An 18,327-nucleotide genomic window follows, 5' to 3' on the forward strand; every position below is an offset into this window, starting at 1 on the left:
ACCTGCTGTTTGCAGTGAGCAGTGACAAAAAAAGAGAATTATTAGGTCCTTCGTTTGAGTCCTTCCTCCTGCAACAGCAGACAGTTGCCCTCTCATTATCTACAGGCCAACATGTACTGTGGAGTCAGACTCATTACCTGCAGCAAAGCTCTAGGGACAGGCCAGATTGGCACAGTTGGCAGACAGGGTGATACATGCTGTCTTTAACGGTTTATGTTTCAGCACAAGTCTGTGGATTCTTGCAAAACAATGTGTTGGAGATGTGCCATTTATGTTAACTAGTAGTGGATGTTGTTAAAAACTATATATTTCAAACTTAGCATTAAAAAGCATGTTATTATTTTAAACTACCAATCATTTCAATTTGCCGGGCACATTCTTAGAAATAGTCATACAACAGCTAACTCGAGCATTCAAAGAATACCTCTATGTTTAAAAACGGAAAACCAGCAATCATTAAAATGACTCTGAAATCCTTCTTATGGTGATGCTTTGGTGACTCCCAGTGGTCACACTGAGTAACACAGGAAAATGTTTACTATAGAATATGAATTATTTATTAGAACAATAAGAGAACAATACTGAGAAATAGGATGAACCTCGACATGAGTACAATGGCACAGTGTGTACGTTGTATTTACAATACATTACATGTACATCACAAACACATATCTCAGCTCACAGTACAACACTCACACAATGGGCCACACTACATCAAAATAGCATGGCTGCACCCGCCATTTTTTTAAGTATCAATATGAAGCCAACATAAGCATAAATAACTCCATGAAAGTACCACTATACTGTACAAAATGTTCCGATATCGCACTGTTCATATGAAGTGTGTAGTGTTTCACACAGTAAATATTGACAGAAGCATGTTGTGCATTGAAATGAGCAGTGAAAACAATATAAAGCAACCTGTACATGTGAGCCCTCCCCCAACTTTCATTCTGCTGCTCTAAGCTCAGTGGGTTCCTGTCATTGCTAGTAACGACATGCACTTTTTGATAACCTTTTCCGCTGCTCACACATTTTACTGCAGCCTCTGATTTCCATTTTATGTTTAACATAAATAGCTAAGCTCATTAACTGATCAAGAATTGATCAAACACATTCTGCAAATGCCTTTTTCCCCTCTAAAAATACTGCATTCCTTCATTCAATGATGCCTTGTGTTTGCACACTTTTAGCTAAATAAATTAAGTAATGCTCAAGCTACTGATTGTCACCTTTCTAAGCTGCTGAAAACATTAAAGGGGCTTGTCCTGTTTACTCCAGATTTGCAATTTTAAAAAGCCTTTTTTAAACCATCTTCCCTCTAAAAAGTAATTTGGATAAATGTGCATTTAAAAAAAACCAAGTTGTTAAATTGCACCGTATTTAGCTTTATAAAATCCACCACCTTTAAAGAAATTCCTTAACCTTATTATTGGTGACACACAGATTTTCCTTTCTTGATGAAAACAACTTGTGCAACGTATTCCCCTTTATATCATGTTATCCTCATCTCATTATACTGATAAAATACTTGCACTGTTCATGATCAATAAATTAGGATTCATACCTGCTGCCACATGGAGGCAGCACCAGTCCCCTTGCTGAAGCGTCAGTGTATGTATAAGTCTAAGAGGAGGAGTCCTCCTCCACTGGGTGGAGAGCATGCCTCTTCAGCAATGTCTTTAGTATCTCCACCTCCCGCTCTGCGTCTTTTAGTTTCTTACGTAGTGTCTCATTAGCTTTACGGAGCTTCTGGTTCTCCTGTTAAAGAAACCTTATATTAAAACAACAAGTGGGCGATATGGTGCATAAAAGCAGAGTATAATTCATAGTGTGACACTCACCAGTTCCAGAGTTTCATAGGTAGGTTTGCTCTCCTCCTCTGGCTCTTTAGGCTTTTGCACAACAGAAGCTCTGTTTTCCCATTTGGCACAGTATCGCTGTTTTCTTTGGGGTATTGGGCTGGGACATGAGGTGAGGGTGGGTGTTGCTGGAACTAAGAGAGAAGCTGAGGTGGGCGATACTTCGGGTCCATCTGTCTGGGTGTAGCTATGAACTCTCCTAGGCCTCGAACTGGAAGTGACTGGGGAGTCCGGGCTCCAGTCTCTCCTGTCGTCTGGAGGGTAGGGGAAAGGACATTCTTCTGAACCTGGGCAGAGGGACACGATTAGTAATTATTTCTGTTAATTTCAAAATGCACATTAACAGACAGAAACAGCTATTGTTCTCTTAGCGCTGTAAAGCCTGAACCATGAGCTACATCCAACATTTTTGTGCAATTTATTGCTCACAGTAGCACTGCTTGTGTCTGATTGTATACAACACATTTTTCAAAAAAATAAAAATAAAAATCACGTTGATGATGTAGAGATCTCAAAAACTCATGTATGAAATATGATACAACTAAAATTAAAGGGCTAAAATTGACTAATGATTCCTTTTTGCTGATCACAGTCATCTTACAAAGCTTACCAATGCATTTGACTTGGTTCATCAGCATCTTCTCACCGACAGTCTCCATGCTATTGTTCTTTCCCAACAGGCATTGATGTGGTTTAAGTCCTATTTGTGCAACAGAAAGCGGCGTGCAGTTTTTAAGTGGGTGCAAATCGGATCTGATTACTCAGCAGCAAGGGGTGCTGCTAGTTTCTATCCTAGCACCACTTCTTTTTATATTCTATTTAACTAATTACTCTACTTTATGCAGATGACACTATTGTCTATACATCAAAGACCTCTGTTTTACAGCCTCAACAGTTCTGCAGTTTGACTTTAACACTCTTCAAACCTGGTTATCAGCTAACAAATTATTGCTTAGTAAGTCAAAAACATACTCTACGCTCTTTAGTGTAAAGGCAAACCTTTAACTAAAATCTTTTGCCATAGCCTGAATATTTTCTCCTTCAGAAAGCAGAAAAATATTTACATTGCACTGACTCTAAACTTACTTTTAGACCACATATTGACTTTGGTATTGGTATTCATTGTTCCAGACACCGCCTTATGCATAGTATTAAAAAGAGATTTGTCTCACTTGCCATGTTACTATACACACCTGTTCACTTATCACAAATATGTTTTAAATGCAAAACACATGCTCTTCTGCAAACCTTGGTAAATACAAGCAGATGGGCATAAAAGGGGCGGTCTTCTGCTGCCTAAAGGGTCCCATAAAGCCCCTACTGCAATGTGGCTCAACAGGAGATTTGTATGATGTATATGAAACCTGTGTGACACTATCATGCAAATAATGGACCTAAACCTCTGAGCAATGTTTCTAGCACCTAGTTGACTCTATGCAATAAAAAGGCCAAACCACTAGTGGCAACTGCTAGTATACCTTATAAAGTGGCCAGAGAGTGTATATTACCAATTATGCAGTGGCTGTAGCTCAGGAGGTAGAGCAGGTCATCTTCTAATTGGAAGGTTGATGGTTTGATCTCTGGCTGCACCAGTCTGCATACCAAAGTATCCCTGAATACGATCCTGAACCCCAAGTTGCTCTGCAATGCGTTCTTAAGAATGTGAATGCGTGTGAATGCTAGATAGAAAGCACTAGAAAAGCCGTAGAATGACTGGGTGTGAATAGTTGAATGAATGAGACATGCTTTATAAAGCGCTTTGATTGTGCAAGTAGAGTAGAAGATCGCCCATTTACCATTTGAACTACAGTAAAACGGATCTTCATCCTCGTAATATTATAAATAATTGATTTAGTAGATTTGGAGATTTTGCGTCTTTTTTACACATCACTGTACATATTTTGAAATAAAACTTTGATTACCCTCATAGCTTAAAACACTCTTTTGTTTCTTTTATTTCATATTATTAACTAAAAAACTCCTCTTTAAAGTAACTTTTGTGCCTAAAGAGGTTATTTTTAAGCAATCAGTGATCCTTAAAAAGGGGAAAAAAAAGAAAAAGACTCAGTTCAGTTATCACATGGCAAATAAACCATATGACAAAACAGTACGTCAGAAAGACTAATTTTGAAAGAGCCTGTGTAAATAAGGCCCCATGATTTTAAGAAGTCTCTTAGTTAGTCAGCTCATAATAAGCAAAAACGAAAGTTTTTCTGCTCCGAATATAGAAGGATTTTTAAAGCAGGTGGGCAGCTTGAGTTTTACTGTAAGTGAAACTGTTCCTAGCGATAGAGGGAAATCACCCTCACAGCAGACCTGACCTCGCGTTCAAGAATTGTTTTTTCTTACAGCCATTGCAAACTCTTTTTGGCACAGGTGAGAAAAAAACAACTTTATTTTCTGTGCAGTGTCGAAAGCAGTGATTACAGGAAACAAAACTGTCTCACCGATGAACAAATGGCTTAAAAACTTTCCGCCAGAAGATGGCACATGATACAGAAAATTAGTGATTACTCCATGCCGGATATTTGTTATTGCCTACATATTTGAGGTGAGACTGTGCGGTAACATGTGCAAGAAAAACATGGTGTGATTAACAGTACTGAGTGCGGGTGTACCCCATCAACACAACCCACCCTCTGAAGTGCTTGTGGTGACCGGCGTAGAGCTCGGGGTCGGACTGTCAGTGGCGTTGGTCACTTTGGTGTTCTTCTTGCACTCAAACGCCACCTGGTCCTTGCACAGCTTGTGGCAGTTCATCCCGCAGTCTGTGCAGGCCCAAAAGAATGCACGACATGTCACAACAGGAACCGAAGTCAATCTAGCTTCAATAAACTGACTTCTCACTTCTCTTTGAACACTATCTGTTCTGCAAATGCAACTCTCAGACTCTTGTTTTTGCATGCTTACTGTCAAGCAAACAAATAGTTCTCAGATCTTTAGAAGGACGGGGGAGGGGGAAGAAAATTGTGGTTCTCAGTGCAGTCTCTTTCTGTCATGTGCTGCAAGGTTCAACTAGCAACATGCAACGCAACGAAAAACCACACTCCATTTCACCTGCTCCCCACAAGACAGAGTGTACCTCTCCAAGTATTTGAGTTAACTGACATTTGGCCAGACATACCAAAGTTACACGAGTGAGAGCACCATATTCACCTTTGCATCTGTAGCCTTGCTTGATGACACCCCATAACTGTGAGAGAAAAGAGAGAGAACATTTACGTGAGTAAACATAAAAAAGCAAAACCCAAATGACGTTTTTTAGAAAACAGCACCAAGGAGGTTTGTGTTTCCTTACAAATCCTGAGCAGTTGTCACAAAAGGTGGGTTTCATGTAAGTGGTCTCCTGGAAGTTGTGGACAAAGCCAAGGCCCAACTTGGAGCAGATGACACTGGCCCGCATAAAATAAGCTGTGATCTCCTCTCTGCTGACTTGGCCTTCCCTGAAAAAACCACAACAAATATATTGTAAGCTGATGTTTAAAAGAGGAAACAGAGCTGTGAATGATACAGGATGATTGCAAAAGAACCTGCTATAATAAAAATCTATTAATAGTAATAATTTACATGTTATTTTTGTAGGGTTTTTTTTAATTTTTCATTAATGTCTCTCCATATTTATAAATGGCTACACCCACTCATCTGCCCAGTGTGTAAAAAACCATATACCACTTAGGCAGCCGGTGCTGTAAAAAAGTTGTCACTATCAGTTGTGCTGGTTTTCATGTACACATTTAGCAGCAGCTTTATGGTTAATTCCGCAGCTATTTTATGTTTCCGGTTGCTAAGCTCGCCACTACACATCTACAAATGCCACTTTTGCTTCCTCTCCCCTGAAGTCATAAATAACCTCTGAGCGAATACGTGACCTGTCAAGAGACTCACTTCTCTTTGTCCATGACACAGAAGGAAAACGGAAAGCTAGCAGCGATTTTCTCAAAGTCCTCCTGATTAATGAAGCCGTTCTCGTCGTGGTCGTAGTTCTTGAACACGGACTGCGAATGACAACAAATAAAAAGCATTGTGGCTCAGTTGTTAGCGAACAATAGCGGGGAAGGCAGGCTGTCAGGATGGCATCATGCAAGAGAATAGTTGAAATAAGGAGGTTGGATAACAGTGGTGCTGAGTCGCACTGTGGAGGCTTGAAAAAGGGAAGCGCTTACATCGACCATTCTTTGCACGTGTTTGCTGATGGTTCGAGGATCTGGTTTAGGAGCCACCCCTGATGCCCAGTCCACAAACACGGGAGGTCTAGAAGGTGTGGCTGGCTGATTAAAAAAGGAAACAGTCATTAAAAACTAGTCTTAGCACATCATGCAAAATAACATCTGACCAAAGGAGTTTCAGTTATCATACACTCCATAAAATAAGGCCAAAAAGACGACAACTTTAAGCAATTTAATTCAATTTAAATTTGTTACGTAGGTACGATTATGAGGGCAAAGACTCTTTTTCTGAGTGTATGGGTGAAACAACCAAGACATTACAGGCTAATTACTGTGCTTAAGTTAGTCAGTTTAACAAAAGCATAAAAGTTCACTTTCAACAATGTTGCACGGATGTCAGGCTAGATGTCAGACTAGGCACTTTCTTATTTTCAGTCTTCAGACTAAGTAATTGCTTCATTTTTAGCACACACAAGAGACAGTCAAATCTATATTCTCATCTCTGAGAGAAAGCAAATAAGCCTTTGCTTCCGTTAAGCATCATTACACTCTTGCTTAACCAGTCTCAGGTCCCAAAGAGGTGAAAGGCTTGCTGTTTCAGTCTCTTTGCATTAGGCCAAGATAAACAGCTGCTCTCTCTAAAGAAAGAGAGTGAATAATCCTGCTTCCCAAGATAATCTGTTAGTTTGTTGATATGCTTAATTTTTCCAGCTGGTAAACAAATGTTTACTTAAATCGTGTCTGTTGCTATCACTCACAGGTGCTTTGCAGTTCTTGGGCTCCCGTGCATACGACAGTTCATAAATCTCATCCTCAGTGTAGTAAAGATCCAAGGATAGCTGCAAGACATTACAAAAAGCCACTTATTGCTGCATGGAAGGTAAACAGAATGAGAAAAAGGTCTCTAGATTTCTCCTTGAAACATGTTTTGGTGAAGGTGAATTCAGGTTGCGGGGTAATTATTATCTCTTCACGGGCATGCTGTCATTCAAGTAGGATTAGCACACTGCACTCAGATAATACAACAATACAGCAATCTGAACTCACTCTCATTCACATTCAGCTTGTCACCCACACACTCATAGATCATAGACTCTAATCACACCCACACAAGAAAAAGACAATCCACATGCTGCACTCATTTGCATCTTTGTATGTGTTCAGCGCTACTTGGTGAATCACATGAAGCTGCATAACAATTTCAAATGAACCCAAAGTTGCCGCGAGCGGTTCGCTACCGTCAACAGGTGAACCAGGTCCTTGTTGGCATCCAGTCTGGGTGGGATCTGCTGGAGTTGGATCAGCTCGTTGATGTGGTTGTACAGGGCCTGGAGCTTCTGGACGTTCACCTTGTTGTCCTCGACATAATCCGACATGGCCTCATTGACTGAGATCAGGTCTTTGAGGTGGACACCCAGGATGGGGATTTTAAAACCTGTACACTTGTTGTAAGCTTGTCTGTAGTTGTCATAGTTTCTGCAAGAGGACAGCAGGTCCGTCATCTCGTTTAGTACCTGGGGAATGAAGTCGTTTTTATCATTATATTACAGTTATTTTTCTCCAGTATTTTGATCCTTGACTCTAAATCGCCAGTCACCCTTTACCTTAGTGACTTCACTCGGTACGTGCGACGTGGTGTCTTTCAGTCTGGAGATTGAGCTGTGACATAGGCCTCCCACCACCGCCATTAGTGTGTTGTAGTTGTGCATAAGGTGCAGACTCTGGCGGACACGCACAAGAAACACACGTCAGTCCATTCACGCACACACACACTTCTAAACACGCGCAATTAAACTTGTTCCAGGTAGCCTTGGTTATATAATCCGCAACAGTGGCATTACATAAGCCACTTATATCGTTGGCTTTTTCTTACTGCACTCTGATGGTTCGCTCTTTTTTTGGAAATGCTTTTCCCTCTCTTATTTTTTATACTTTTTTTTTATAAGTTCTCCAGTTCTTGCTGTCACTGGAGCATTATGGTGTGAAATTCGTTTCCACACCCGTGGGTTTTGAGGTTGACAGCAGTGAGCAGCAGCAGACTGGTGCATTAGTGTTGCAAGAGGTCCTCCAGAGTACAAGCCTGCCTAACGGCTCCCCGAAGCCAGTGTATCACTTCTCAGCAGGATGCACACAGCTTCACGTTGGAGTGGTTTTAACAAGCCTGCTCTGATCAGAGACTACACTCACGAGTCATTTCCCGCTTTTCTTCTCCTACAAAGTCCTCATTGTTTAAGTGTGTTCCACTTGGTGACTTCATTAGCTTGCATTCAGATAATATTTTTCTATCGGTAAGATATTTGGATACCCTAAAAGCCTGCAGCACAGCTCCTGAGAATCATTACAAGCTCTCTGAATATGCATTACACAATTACTAACATGTGAGGGGCTTTCAGAGTTAGACAAAAGTCATATTAACACTAGTTAGATAAGGTGCTGGAACAACCACACATAGATTTAAGCGAAGAGGAAATGTAAGCACAGAAAGTATACGTGTAGTGGAAGTGGGGGTTGATTTAACCACTACCTGTGCAACGTGGATAAACTTAGTGAAAACCTCAGCTCTCAGCTGAGCGGTTGGCCGGCTTAGCACCATCAGCTGAACCCACTGGGAGACACCGTTACACAGCGCAATGGAACGCTCCATCACGGGGATGTCCTTCATGCAGCAGCTGCGGATGTAATTCTGATAGTCTACAAACTGGCAAAGAGAGCAGAGACAGGAGCATAAACCGCTGCACGGAAACTGCAAAGCATTTCCTGTCAGGAGGAAACACCTAATGGTTCTTAGTAAATGTAATTTAAAAAAAAAAAAACAGAGAACAAAAACAAAACAGCAAAGTGTTAATGATAAGCTACAAACAGGTGCGCTTGAATGTTCTTTTAAGTTGGCGTGTGTTTATACTCACTGATATTCTGCAGAAGGATTTAAATTCAAGGTAGGTGAGATGCTCGGCCAACTCAATGGGCTCCAGGTGGTCAAAAAGGAGCGACACCTTCCTCTTTTTACTGCAGTTAGCTTTAATCTTCTGGCTGGCTTTCCACGACCAGTCTCGTTCGGTTCTGGAGTACACAACAAAACAAAACGTGACTGCATCAGAAGAAAGCTTATGTAGCAGCAAAACTTCATAAACTGAAAAGCTGCAAATTGATTTTTTTGTTTGTTTGTTTGTTTGTTGATTCATGGAAGTCTCTCACAGAGCGTTTCATTACATTTATTTGCGGTCACTTCCTGGAGAGAAAAATGGTGCAGCTATAAAACGTGCAGTTTGGATATGACTGAATCAGTTTGTTCCATTTTTAATCTTTTAATTCTACAGTTCAATGATTTTAGCTTAACAAATGTAAGTATTTCCCCACTTTTAATAATGTTGCTGCTTTAGTATTGGTCTGTTGATCAGACACAATAAAGCATGTGATACGCGTGAAATTGGTATTTCTCACATTATATATATAAAACAACTCTTTGCATCACTAATTATTAATTGGCAGATTATTCTCTAAATATAATTATAGTTAGTTGCAGCATCAATCCAAGTATTTAACTTAAAACTGTGCAGTCCAGTTTCATCACAGCAACTTCAATGAAAAAAACAACAACAACAACAACAATAAAAAAATGGAAGATTTAGCATGCTTACTACGGGTCTGCGTTCTTCATAGTGAGAGTCTCTATTCTTGATCGTGACTGATTTCAGTACTTTTATGACTGCAACAAGCAACCGAGAGTTCTGTAGACCTAATGTCTCAGTTGGCCAGCTGGCCGGAGATTAACACTTACATCCATTTGGTCTCTAGGAGAGAGCAAAGTCGCTCCTGTCCGTGCTCTCGGATCAGATCCCGAAACTCATCCAGGCTGTCTGACAAGCTGTGGTGCAACCGGAACATCATCCAGAATTCCTGGATCCAGTGCCTGTAAGAGTAAAGCGTGGTACCAATCTGAATGAGATGTAAAAACAAGCCAAATTGAACTCTGAGTCAGTGTTCAATTTGTGGGACTGACCTGATGAGGTAGCATATCCTCTGGCACTCTGCTGGCTGCTCGCCGTCTACTGCCGTTTTAAATGTGAGGACTTCAGTTAAGGAGCAAGTGACATGAGCATAAACCTGATGAATCTGAAAGTTAAAGCTTGGATTCACTGCTGTTTGTCTTGCCAGCAAGTTATTCTAGACAAGTTTTTTCTGGAGTAAATAATGAACATATGGTTGATGTGACTGTGCAACTTCTTTCCAGCAAACAAACTCATTAATAAAAAAAAAACTACAGCAACTAAACTGAAAAGGCAAACACAAGTGACATTTGTTAATGTGGGAGGAGGCGACTGCATGAAGCAAAACTCCCGATGAGCATCACGGAATGAATCATTCTGGTTTACAGAGGTAAGAGAACAACAAAATGCACAAAGAAACCGCAGAATCGGTGCCTCGTATATTGTAGAAAAACTGATAATATGGATTGTTTTGCGACAGATCTTTAAACGTGCGGCAGTTTAAACAGTGCTGTCAGCTCGAAAGGCTATTATTCATTCCGGAGGTCACTCTGCCTTCCTTTTAGCACGTGTTGCTCAGAAAAACACCGCGCTGTGAATTTATATCCAACCGACAGTATAGCTCTCGACTGGCAGGAACGAGATTGCAGTGATGCACATAAAAAGGCTAATTGCGTCATAGGAGCAGAAGAAGTGCCCACGCAATTCCAAGGCCAGACTGTGGCGAAGACTGTTAATGGCCCCCCGTGCCTCTTCCCTGATCCTAACCCACACACTGTATTTATTTGATGCATCCTTTTGGGTCTCGGGCACAGAACGAGAGGGTTAAAAATAGCAGAGAGGGCCATTCGGCCGTGCGCGCATTGACGTGGGTCTGCGCGAGCGGGGGGCTGTTTAGGCAGTGGAGGGTCTGTGTTTATATATAGCTGGAGAGAACTTGTATGTGAAAGAGGCAGAGGTAATTAACACCTGAAACCACAAGGCTTTCTCATGGTGGGGCTGATAAGCTCCTCTGAGGGGCTTTGTGATGCCACTGCTGTTTCCTGAATGGAGGCTGAGATTATAGATCCTCACCACAAGTCACAAGGCATTAAAAAATGCTTTTTTTCCCGGTGTGAAGCAGAGAAAATAAAAAAGCACTGAACCAAACATTCTGAAAGAGACCAAAATACAGAAAGGTAATAGACTCCCCGCTATTGAATACACCAGCTCAGAATAGAGGAAAGTTGCACACTGAAAGCAACTGATGTACAAAATCTAAAATGTCTGACAGGAGGAGCAAACACGAACTGCCACTTTCCTATCACATTTTACACACTGACAGCTACAGGCTGCATTGTGAGCCAAGTATGAACTTGACTGCGTGTTGCTGTTGACAACCAAATGAAAGCAGCACACGGCAGAACAAGTGGTCTGATCTTGGGCTACATTTTCTGCTCAGAATTGGCCGCTGATTTGTTTGAATCACGTCCCTGCCTTGTGACAGCAGCTTTTTCCCCCCCAAGCTTTTATGATGCAAAGGATATAAAGAGACGAGTTTGTCCAGCAGATCACTGGAGGAGATGAGGTGAAGGTGCATGGTCAGGGTGATGTTCAGCAAGTGGCCGTTCCCGTTTACACATCCGTTTGCGTCTGCAAAAGAAAACGAACGCACACGTGCTGGCGTTAGGCGTCGCCGCTGTAAAGACGAGGAGGTTTACAAAAACACACGCCACACTGTCAGATAAAACCCGCTCTGATGGTGAGAATTCTTTTGCCTGCCTTTCATCAAATATAATCAACCAGAGCACATCACATTAAAATGTACTATCAGGGCTGCTTTTTGTTGTTGTTGTTGTTTGATTATCAGAGATCAGATGGGGGTTTGTGGCATGGTTTTTGTTGCTTTTTTGGGGGGCTGGTGGGTTTTGAATATCAAATGAATATCAAATGACTCAAAGATGGCATATATGCAGTACGTTTGGCCTCTCAGGGCCACCGCACACACACACACACACACACACATATATATATATATATATATATATATATATATATATATATATATATATATATATATATATATATATATATATATATATATATATATATATATATATATATATATACACACACATATATTTTTTTTTAAAATACAGAAGCCACTACTAGTACTAAGATAAACCCCCTTTTGGTTTCGCATCATGTTTAACTCAAATGTGGTTTTCAGATCCATCACACAGTTTTCTCACAGAAAGTTAATCGCATAGCTGATGATGTTTTGAAGGCAAACAGAATAACATGTTGCCATGATGTTTCTTGCTTACAGTAAATAAATCTGTATCAAAATGAATATTTATGTGGGGAAATGCAGGCCAAGCTGAGGGGGGGAGTTTGAAATTTTGATATTGTGAACTAACAGAATAAACACACAAATTTTGCAAGCTATTAAGATTTTGCATTCATATAATATGAAGACCAAATATTGCATTTAAGTGTTTTCACAACTTTATTCAAGTGAAACATGGTGTTTTATAGACTCACGTAACAGTCTTTGTGCTCTTGTGTCTTCCCCTTTTTCTCTTGCAGCATCTACTAAAACTGTAAATTTCAGCTGCTTTTCTCTGTGGTATCTTTGAGTTTCAGCAGCGATGCACACATACATCCCACATCTTTACTCAAGCCCCTCATTTCTCGTAGTATGTGTTCACTTTGCAAACTGGAGCCAATCAAAATGTGGGACATTATGTCAGCATGGTGGACAAGTAGGATTGCTAATATGAGACGCTTGGCCACCCTATCCGCAGGGACCCCAGCCAATGGTCTTGCATGCTAGATATGTTGGTGCTATGAGGGTCTATGGATCAATAGGTGTTAAAGAAATACCCTCCTCATTCTTCATTTATTTTGTACTACATAAATCCAGCATAGACATTTTCATCACTTTACAAGAGACAGTTAGCTTAAACTTATGCCCACATTCTAGTGCCATTACCTTTCCGCTGAATGCTTACCTTTTCCTCTGATTGTGTTTACTTCTGCTGCTCGCCTGTCTCACTACCTTTTTTTTTTGCTTCCTTTTTCCTTGCATGTATCTGACTTCCTCTCTTTGTATGCAGACCACCTTTCCTTATCTTGCTCGTCTGACTCCACGCTACGATGACATCTCGAAACCGCGAATAGAAAGACAAATTTCTTATCAATGACCTCTTAAAATCGGACGGGATGAGCACAAAAAGTGATTTTCCCACACACTCAAACAAACCACTCATCTTCAGCACAAATTCAAAAACCACTGTATCGTTCAGTAAATTTGCGGTTGATGTAAAGAGGAAGTGAATTTAATAGCAGCTCTAGACTATTTGTGTCTTTCTTCCCCTGTGCTCCCTAAAATCGGCTGAAAACCTTAAGAACAACATTTGCGAACTCTCAAGCTGCGTGCTGTTTCCCTTTAAGCTTTGCCAGTGTCTTTACACTATCAAGGACATCAGGCGTCTGAGGACCCACTTTTAAACAATATCACCTTGGAAATACCTTGGATGCCATGGCAACATGTTTTCTAATCTTTGTTATCTGTAAGCAACTTGCCACTGCTGCCGCAGCTGACTAATCCATCCCTCATATCCTGCATCGGGTGTGTTTGTGTTTGTAACACGCAGGCTCTGCCATCTAAACCCAGTGAATGTCAGTGACCTTACCCTCCAAGTCATTAAGAGAGTAAAAGAGACAAGTGAAACACAGGGCTGCTCATAAAATGACACATGTGATACAGGTTGCAAAGATTTGGTGCAGTTAAAGTTAAGACATATGCATGCAGAATAATTCCCACTCCTTCTTGGCATTTATGGTAAACACAGATATAATAACATTGCTTTAATCGAATTATCAGTTAATACTCTCTTAACTTACTAACACTCAGAGTCAGACCTACTGTAAAAAAAAGCAGAGCAGGAGGCTGTGAGTCTCCATAAAGCAAACAATTACGCCATACTTTTTTCACAACTTTCCAACCACTAACCCTCCCTGTGCAGGGTTAATTGTGGGAGGAAATCCCCTCTGGACTGGCTGTTAGTGACTGGAACATTAGGAAAGCTGCCGCCCGGCGAATGATGATAAACACTGCAGTGGGCATGCGGCTGGTGGCCTACTTTTAAGGTTATCTTCGACATTCATCGGCCGATCCAAACATGCACTTCATGTTTCCTTGTTTTGACAGAGGCTATCAGATTGGATGGTCCTTTTGTTTTAGAAGAACCCGAGTCAGATTGTCATCTCTATGTACTCTGGGCAAAATCTTCCATAATATTTAGGACTCGGTGAAACTGTGTCTACAACACTGTTTCCATTCGTACTTTACAACAGTGATTCCCAAGCAGGAAAAAAAAAAAACAAATAAAGAGAAAAAAAACTACTGAGATGGAGAAAGTAAAGTAAAAAAAACCAAACTGCATATAATCAATTACAAAAATGATTAATAAAAGTGGATTTAAGTGGTTAAATAAACTAAAGGCTAAATGTATAAACAGCTTGAAATGAAAGAGTAACTAAAACCGTTATCTAAAAGCAAAAGATGTGAAATAGATGTTGTGATCTGTGTGCAATATGTAGTTATGTAAAGTCATGAGCAAGCAAAATTAATACATTTTAACAGAAACCCAATTGTAATGGATTAAAAAAAAGCTAAAAGGAATGGATAAATGTTTGAAATACATAAACATAATGAGCAACAAACTAAGCTGCTGGCTAAATGTTTGAAAGAGTTAAAGAAACATATTTGAAATTGCTAAATGTCAATGCTAAATGTTTAATAAGTAGCCATTAATGTTACATAGCTACAAATTGGGATTTGATGTTAGTTAATGAAGTGTCCAAGCAGTAGATACATTGCAACAAAAACATTAAAATTAAATAAATACTGAAACATCTGCACCCGCTTTTATGTGGGAGTAGATGGGTAAATAAATACAAATAAAATAATAAATAAAAAAATAAAGAATAAAAAAATATTCTTATGCGATAAACAAAGTGTTGTTTTCTTCACAGCTGTGAAGATTGAAACTTTCCATCAGGCCAAAAAAACCCCACCACTGTTTCTCGACTTCTATAGCGTGTCTTATTCTAATGGCTTATAAATATTTTGCAATATTTGCAAAAAAGAGGCAAATTAAATGCAAGCAGTACTGTAATAAACAAAAAAGAAAGCAAGAACGAAAAAAAGAAGAATATGGGTGTGTTCTGAGCGGTCGGCACAGCCTGGTGTGGTCCAAGGAGAAAGATGATGTCAACAGCTATTGATCCACACCTCACAGTGCTCTGCATTTCAAAGGTTGGTCAGCATCTGAGGACTACCGTTCAGGGATCTGACCTTTCAGCTCAGCCAGGCTTGAAGCTGCCATCCGGTAATCCTTCAAATAGCTCTTACGTACACTCTCACATTTGAAAAGGTGGCAGGACTCGAGGACCTTAGGGGTCCCCTGTGATGTGAGTCAAGAGGACCAGAACTGTGATGCATTTTATCAGGAGAGGCTGTGCAAGGAAAACCCCAGTCATAACACATTATCCTGACAGAGAGACACTGTCACACACTGAGGGTGTAACTTTCAAGTGTACGGGGTCTATAGGGCTAAAACCCTTCACACTGATTCTGTATCCTGCCAACGGGAAGTCGACTGTGATTAGTACCTGCATCTCTGCAGATGAATGTAGTTATGAGATGTCATTTTATGTGCAGTCCATTGTAACACTTCTCCACTGCTCTTGCTGCATTTGCGTAACCAGGCAACGGCAGTTTGAAAGCTTGTCTCTTCAGAGATGCAATCACCATAACTCAAAGAGCACTCCAGACAACTCGATGAAGCCAATGATATTTGCTTGATTGATCCAACTATAGCCTACACAATCACTGCTGTGCTGTTCTTTCATTTAAGTACGCCCTCTATATATCATGCAGCCAGTGAAATATTAATGCACAATTAATAGAGTGCAGCAGAAAGCATTTCTAAAAAAATTAGCAAGCCTCAAACACCGTGTCTTTCAGCATTAAGGCACAAAATCAGACCGACAAGAGATTTTATCTTCAAACCATGAAATCTTACACTAAAAAAAAATAAAGTCAGCCTTGGTAAGAAATCGCTTTTTTACTTTCCAACGTGAAGCACTCCCTTCTTTCTTTAGAGGCCTGCCTAAACTTGTTGCTGCTGAGAGAAAGTGGCGAGAAAAACAGACTCCTTAAGCTACAACATTCTGTGATCTCGATTAACCTGAAGGTTTAACGTCTTCTGATATCCGAAGGACTGCATAACCTGTTACACAACCATAGAGCAGAAACACCCTCTGGAGTCTTTTGTTCACTGCAGGACTTCACCTTGTAAAACAAACCAGCCAAGAAGGTCAGCGCTAACTTACCAAAAGACTGCAGGCAGGCTCGGATGAGCTCCTCCCAGCTTGCGCCCTTGGTGAGGTGTCCCAGAGGCATTACTGATTTACTTGGCGGGGTATGGGCCGGACTAGGTTTGTGGAACCTGTGAGGCCGACCTGGAGGAGAAACTCTAGACCTGGAGGTGCATCCTTGAATCACTCTCCTTGAGAAACACCAACACAAAAAGAACAGTGAGGGGCGGAGGAGGTACAAGAGGGTTAACTGCAATGAAAGCGTGCCTTTCTCCTTTTGCTATTAACATGTATGACTGTACATGCACACTACTTAAACCATGATTTTACGAGAGCACAGGTTATTAGCCCACACGCATTAAAGGATTCGTCCCTCAGCCACACAACTCGAAGGTGTTATTTACACTTAAGAAACCCCCGTGGTGTGTTTTGCTATTCATTGTTCTCATTTCCTTCCTTTAACTTGGGGAAATACCGGCTGATTGCGGACATCCACATAAAACTCTCGAGTGACCAGAGTAAAGAGCTTACAAATGGAACAGTTTTACGCATGTAAGCGCTTAAAGCGGAGCAGGTCTGGCCGCAGAGAAGCGTGTGAACTTGAACACGCTTGTGCGCAACAACAAGTGGAAAGCATCAGTTTTGACACCATTTTGGCCGAAAATATACACATTTGCCATTAATAAATAGCTAATAGCAGGAATAACCGGGATACCTTCGATCGGGTGCCCACGTTTTCACCAAAGAAAACCAACCAGAAACTCCTCAGTAAAAGCACAAAAAGATGAGCCGACTTACGCTTCGTCTCTGCCCTTTTCCTCTGATGTTATACTTTCGTTTTGGTTTTCTTTTGACTGACATCCCATTGCGAGGTACTGGGCGACGAGCGGTTGAACTAGGCTGTCCATCTGTGTCCTCCTCGATGGGAGCATTACATCGCTCTGCTGGGCTCGGTGCGCCTCCGCGGTCTCAGAAGCATTGTGCTGACTCGTCAATGAACGTTACACAATTAAGATTCACCCAGCCTGTCTGTGAGTGGGCGGCCGTGCTGCTGCTGTCGGGCTTGTCACTCACACGGAGTGGACTCCGCACTTCACTAGTCATTATACTTGCGTCAAAAGTCGTGCTCTAGATTTATACTTGAAGATTTTAATCACGGAAGCGGCGCAGGGGGGGCTCGTTGAAGTCATTCCATCCAAGAAAATGAAAAGCACATTCTCCTATTATCTCGCTCTTTTGGCACTCTAGTAATGATTTATAACTTGATCACATTTTTTTTATTTTCACATTTTTCTGATATTCCATAACAATTCACATTATATTCACATAAACCCAGAGGTTAAAAAATCCCTGTAATATGAGTACATCCTGGATAATCACTGTGTAATGTGATTCTTCCTTTGGTTTACTAAAAGATGTTTGTTCATTCTGCAGAACAGGAAAGGGTGGATCTTCCTTTAACAGATAACAGAGGTTGCAGGTTCCATTACCACTACAGCTTAAATCAGGGATTGTGTTATTGTGCTGTAGGTGGTCCAAAGAAGATGTTTCCTGAAATCTTTCAGGAGCTTTAAGAAGTCTTATCACCTCCATCCAAACGTAGATAGGGGGATTGTGGCTGCTCACGTTTTACTCCAGAGGCCATGAATATATGAGATCTGAACGTTTTAAATTGAAAATAGTCTCATTAATTTTAAACTGAAGCACATTTCTGAGATATTTTTCCTCAAGTGAGAAATGGGACGTACCTGAGTTGGTTTCTAAATTACACTCAGGCCAGCTGGGAAGTTGAGGGTCAGAAGAAAGCCTGGAGAAGTTTGATCCTCTAGTTCTACCCCCCTGTCATAAACAGATAAACAAATGATCATCCAAATCATACTTAATCAGCTCTGGAGCTTTGCATTTGAATTTTCTGTCTGGCTTTAACGCTACACTAAAGAACAC

The 18,327-nt window shown here is 40.8% G+C and overlaps 1 protein-coding gene across 3 annotated transcripts; it reads right to left on the bottom strand.

Annotated features, from left to right (window-relative positions):
* Positions 1-534: 534 nt before the first annotated feature.
* LOC116322318 (RAS guanyl-releasing protein 1) lies at positions 535-17,315 on the bottom strand. Of its 3 annotated transcripts, none has more exons than XM_031742352.2 (17): positions 17,182-17,315; positions 16,399-16,574; positions 11,541-11,646; positions 10,029-10,091; positions 9,807-9,938; positions 8,935-9,088; positions 8,553-8,726; positions 7,633-7,749; positions 7,267-7,542; positions 6,787-6,867; positions 6,026-6,130; positions 5,748-5,857; positions 5,161-5,305; positions 5,019-5,055; positions 4,499-4,630; positions 1,845-2,149; positions 535-1,761 (listed from the first exon to the last, which is right to left on the bottom strand). In XM_031742352.2, exons 1-17 carry the CDS (start codon positions 17,313-17,315, stop codon positions 1,627-1,629), a joined length of 2,382 nt encoding a protein of 793 aa, XP_031598212.2. In that variant the 3' UTR covers positions 535-1,626. The 3 variants fall into 3 exon arrangements, with proteins under 3 accessions (XP_031598212.2, XP_039459362.1, XP_039459363.1); XM_039603428.1 differs by having other exon boundaries at positions 17,099-17,193; XM_039603429.1 differs by lacking the exons at positions 11,541-11,646; positions 17,182-17,315 and having other exon boundaries at positions 10,029-10,141; positions 16,399-16,528.
* Positions 17,316-18,327: the final 1,012 nt, after the last annotated feature.

The sequence above is a fragment of the Oreochromis aureus genome, linkage group 19 (assembly GCF_013358895.1).
Source record: "Oreochromis aureus strain Israel breed Guangdong linkage group 19, ZZ_aureus, whole genome shotgun sequence".
In the NCBI taxonomy this organism is placed as follows: domain Eukaryota; kingdom Metazoa; phylum Chordata; class Actinopteri; order Cichliformes; family Cichlidae; genus Oreochromis; species Oreochromis aureus.

Coding starts and splice junctions, on each gene's coding strand:
- LOC116322318 (XM_031742352.2), bottom strand. CDS start 17,315: ATGCTCCCATCGAGGAGGACACAGATGGACAGCCTAGTTCAACCGCTC. Junction 6,868..7,266: donor ACCTGGTTCACCTGTTGACG/GTAGCGAACCGC, acceptor AATGTCTTGCAG/CTATCCTTGGATCTTTACTA. Junction 4,631..5,018: donor GCAAGGCTACAGATGCAAAG/GTGAATATGGTG, acceptor GGGCCTGCACAG/ACTGCGGGATGAACTGCCAC.